Here is a 4,669-nt window from a genome sequence, read left to right on the forward strand (position 1 = left end):
TGCCATATGTATCAGTCTGAAGGATGCAAAAATCAAACATGTTACAGACTGTGTATGGCAGTAGTTCTACACATAAAGGGGGCGATCTGAACCGTCAGTGAACACTATGCAGAAGCTCAATTCTAACTGATAACCTTCGAGTTAAGATGCTTGTAACAAGATCTCAACAAGATTATTTACATACTGAAAAACCACCGAGGCAGTCTAGCTTTCAACATTTAAGAAAACACTACAAAGAACTGAGGTGCTTCAGAATCTATATCCAGTATTGCTTTTAGCCCAGCTACGACTGACACCTGAGCTACCCGAGCTTTTCTGAACAGGTCTAACATAAACCCAAATTAACTGATTTCCTGCCCCTCACCGAGAATTTTAAAACAGTTGAAAATGCAGTGGCTGTCAAATTTCTTGTCCATAAAATTCATTCTTGCTGTAGGTAAAATTCCCCCTGAAATGAAGTTTGTAATTTTTCAGAGTTACTGCAAGCTGTTTCAAGTTTCAATCACCATTACCTTCGTATGTTGCATATTATAAAAATGCTTGTTTTTCAGGAGTGGAGGAGCTAATAGGTAGCAGCAGCAGCAAATAGCTAAGCACTTGCCTTTGCAGTATTGTATCGTGTTTGCAGGTCAGCCTAACGGGCTGCTCAGAACAAAAATCTCACACTACACAACGATCGTGTAAGACTTTGCAAAGCAAAGGCTTTCGTTCCCACCCACAGTCAGAATACCTGCCATACCACTGTCCAACTGCACCGTGGCTCAACAAGGCCTTAGCGCCTTGCTGACCTGTTCCAAGATGCTTTGAGCAGTTTTTCTGTTAGAGTAACAACAAAAAGACACATCTGTGAGTACTTCCTCCTCCATCTAAGTGTTTCCCAGTGCATCACCAAAAACCACGCCTCAGATGCAGTCCTGAGCCCTGGGAATACAGGGACGCGTAGTATGTGCAAAATGCATTTTAACAGCTTCACCACTGCTTACTTTCAGACTCTCTGAAGCACCAGTTGAAAGCAGAGCGAGTGCGGTGTATTTGTTACATGCTAAGCAAACAGCAGGGCAATTTTTTTGTTTAGAAACAGCCCAAGTAGATGCACTCAAGTATCCAAAAGCATCAATTATACTTCATTTAAAAAGTGCGAGAAAGTGCCATCAGATGCACTCCAATTTCAAACCTGGCTGAAAGCTTCTTTAGCGATTTGCACAGGTTGATAGATTAACTGCTGATCCTTCAGTACTGACAAAGCAGTACGCTGCTTCTGGAAATTCACTATGAAACCAAAGGAATCACAGTAAGAACAGCCTCAGAAGCTTAAAGCATAAGAAGGTTTAGGGTTTTTACTATTTTCTCTTCAAGGCACCTGAAAATCCTCTGAACTCTTGCAGCGATTACTGCAATTCCCCAAACTTTCTTAACAGCATCTTACGATCACTTCTTTAAAGCCGAGTTTGAAAGCCAGCTGAGTAGCCCAGTAACACACCACACAGGGTACAAATTCATCAGACATCAATCCGTAATTCGCCTGTACCCCCAAGTGACTTACTTCTGTATCACACTACCTACCATTTATTGTTTACACCCAGCATAGTTAACCCAGATTTTTTACACATCAGCTTTCCACAGCGACCTCCCCAGACTGTTCCGGGCAACTTGTGTCTCACGTACAGCAGATCTCCAATCCCTTTGTGTCCTGCAGCATGCGTACTCCGGACTGGGGAGTTTCTCTTTGCCCAAGAAGCAACGACCCACGGAATAAGCAATACTTTTGCAGGCCTTTCAGCACCACAAAGCAGTAAAAAATAGCTAAAACTGGGAATCCCTCTTTAACTGTTCCCTCCCAGAACAGCATGTAGAGCCATTATTCAAGTTGCTACGTTTGAGATAAATCCTGACTCTCCATGCTAGGGCTCCAGGAAACTCAGAGGCAAGTAGGGCAAGCCCGTAGTGCCAGTATTCCATTTCTCTTGCAGGTGAGTCTGAGTAACACGTACAAGCCCCTTTTTAAGTTCAGCACAGAGATAATGGCCCTTTTCAAGGCAGAGGTGCCGTCAAATGAAAAGTTAATTAAAGGATCGTTTTTAATGAATCGTTTCAATGCATACCATCAAGAAACTGTGTGTGTAAATATATGTATTTTCAGGAATCCTGCATTTCACTGAAGTAAAACATGTATAAAAGGTGACAGATTTTCTGGATAAGACCATTTATTTTAACAAATAGATGAGTCTTTACGATGAACTGGAGGCTGCAACAGCTGCTCTCTTGGGCTTCGGTGTGGTTCCCTCACGGAATCCATTCCTACAAGTAGAAATACGGTTACCACTTTTTGAAAGGATGATTCCTGCTCCAAGTCACTTTCTGACAAGTGATGTTTTAGATCAAGTTCACCAGCTTTTTTCAGCTTATCTCAGTAGTACACTGAAATCACTACGGAGTTCATATGATCAGACATTTTTAGTAAGAAACATCTTATTAACAAGTGTTTGGAATAAGCAGTAATAAGTCAATTTGACTTCTTCAAACCGAAGATTTCAGTAACTAAGTGAACACTGCAAGACTGCATCAGATACAGCACACCTTGCTTTATGTTCCCACTAAGCAACTCAGCAAAAGATTTCATGTTTGGTAAAGCACAAGTCAATTTCTTACAGAAATCCTCTGTGCCTCCAACCAGAGATTAAGACAGGCATGACAAAAGAAGAGTCAGCCCCAAGCTCGCTTTTGGATATGACATTTCTACTTCAGCAACAGTCCGTGGAAAGCAGGCTACAGCTGCACACTGTAAGGTATTTTCTGGCTGTTGCTGGGAAAGACTGCGCTCACCAAAACAAACAGATGAATGGATCCCTCCACTACACCCAGGTCTGGGGCTTAAAAGACTCCCACTTTTAACTATTAAATCCAATCTACGTTTTTATGACAAGACTCTTGAATTACTTGGTCTTTTTTATCCGGCTTTCTTGTTTATTAGGCCAGAAGCTACAGAGCTCCATTTTAGGACACTGAGGTCATACAAAAGAAATTCTTAATGAGTTTAACAGTACGATATCCTCACTGTTACCTCACAAGTACAACTCAAAGCTCTGTAAGAAGTTTTAGAAACCTGTAACTCAGAATCTGATGTTATAGCTACTTACTGCTAACTAAGACCAAGTAAGAGAGTGACTACTGAAGTTATGCCAGTCCTGAACTTTTTTTGTGAGCAAAAGGGGATTGGAATTCATTTCAAGACTTGTCTCTTACGAAAACCCACACTTCAGTGCAACCAGCAATTTAGTTGACCCACAAATAGAGGCAATACTACACGAAGTGTATCTTTTTAAATGCGGGCATTTTATTACAATACTTTGTGTTCTGTACTGCCTACACTCAACAGAAACATCAGAGCTTGCTATACACCTTATGTATTAACAGTGAGTGAGGCTTTTCATCCTCAAAGGAATATGCAGCCAATTATATAAGGCATCATTTATTTCATGATATATTTAAGAAGAAAGACCATTCCACATTAAGTGTACTAAATAAAAATGTTAATTATAAAATTCATCATTCAAAGTTAAGTGGTATGCATGTAGGATTTCACACCACACTATTCTGTAATAAAATGTTATACCTGAATCGACGGTAGACCTTTTTCAGGTGCCTCATGCGACCAGTACCAGTGGTGTTGCGCCTTTTAGCCTTTGCACTCCAGTTATCTAAAACATACAAGTTACTGTTACTCATCTGCACCAAATAATTAAGTTGCATATTACATCTGTATAGCACAATTATTCAACCTGACAGAAGAAAACAAAAAAAAAAGTCAATTTCTATGTAGTAATACTGCACTTTAGCTAAAATATAGTTAAATCAGCATTAATTTGAAAAAAGCTCCCAACACTGTGAGATGACACAGCCTTCTTCTTTAGCTGGAAAAACGTCAGACTATTGAACAAGAAAAAGAAACACAGGTTCTCAAACTCAAGTCAGTTAAAAGTTTGTTACTTACACTTTCTCTTACGCTTAGCAGGGTAACCACATTTCCCACAGGTAGATTTCTGCAGATGGTATGCCTTGGACCCGCATCGACGACACAAGGTGTGTGTCTTATTTCGACGCTTACCAAATGACGATGTGCCCTTTGTCTGAAAAGCATTTCAAGACATGACATGTTGGAAATATCACTGACACTTGCAAGTCACATAACTAAAAGAAGAGTAAGCGCCCCTAAATCCACACGCACAAATCCACAAAAGCCAATATACAGGTCAGAGGCACACTTAACTCTGACACACCAACTCAGTTTCGCCTACAGGTACATTCCCATTTCAGAAATAACTTCCTTACGCCTCCCGTCGCCATTTCTTATCCCCCCCCGCCGCCCTGTGCTGAAATAAAACGCAGCCACCGAGTGGTTATCTCCAGCTCCCTTCTCATCTCCCCAAACTCGTCACCGATAAACACTAAACTGCTTTTTCCTGAAGAAAAGCTACTTGCTTCACGCAGGTCAGCCGCTCACTCACCACAAGAGGCTTTGCGACCGAACCCCGCTCTTGCTACGTTATCCGCACGGCCGCCTCAGCTACAGGGAGCGGGCCGGGCCGGCCCGGCCGGGCCCGCAGCGAGCACGGAGGAGACCCCGAAGGAGACCCCAGAGGCGCCCGGGCGGCAGCACGGTCCCGCTCCC

At 42.1% G+C, this 4,669-nt stretch overlaps 1 protein-coding gene across 1 annotated transcript; it reads right to left on the reverse strand.

Moving 5' to 3' along the window:
• Nucleotides 1-2,062: 2,062 nt before the first annotated feature.
• RPL37 (ribosomal protein L37) lies at nt 2,063-4,344 on the reverse strand. The gene is made up of 4 exons (XM_009324565.1): nt 4,330-4,344; nt 3,992-4,127; nt 3,614-3,698; nt 2,063-2,298 (listed from the first exon to the last, which is right to left on the reverse strand). The coding sequence occupies exons 1-4, from the start codon at nt 4,342-4,344 to the stop codon at nt 2,229-2,231; spliced, it is 306 nt and encodes a 101-aa protein (XP_009322840.1). The 3' UTR covers nt 2,063-2,228.
• Between the last annotated feature and the right edge of the window lie 325 nt (nt 4,345-4,669).

Source organism: Pygoscelis adeliae, unplaced genomic scaffold (assembly GCF_000699105.1).
Source record: "Pygoscelis adeliae isolate BGI_AS28 unplaced genomic scaffold, ASM69910v1 Scaffold320, whole genome shotgun sequence".
Lineage (NCBI taxonomy): Eukaryota > Metazoa > Chordata > Aves > Sphenisciformes > Spheniscidae > Pygoscelis > Pygoscelis adeliae.

Coding starts and splice junctions, on each gene's coding strand:
- RPL37 (XM_009324565.1), bottom strand. Junction 3,699..3,991: donor TGCTAAGCGTAAGAGAAAGT/GTAAGTAACAAA, acceptor TGTATGTTTTAG/ATAACTGGAGTGCAAAGGCT. Junction 2,299..3,613: donor AAGGTCTACCGTCGATTCAG/GTATAACATTTT, acceptor TTCTACTTGTAG/GAATGGATTCCGTGAGGGAA.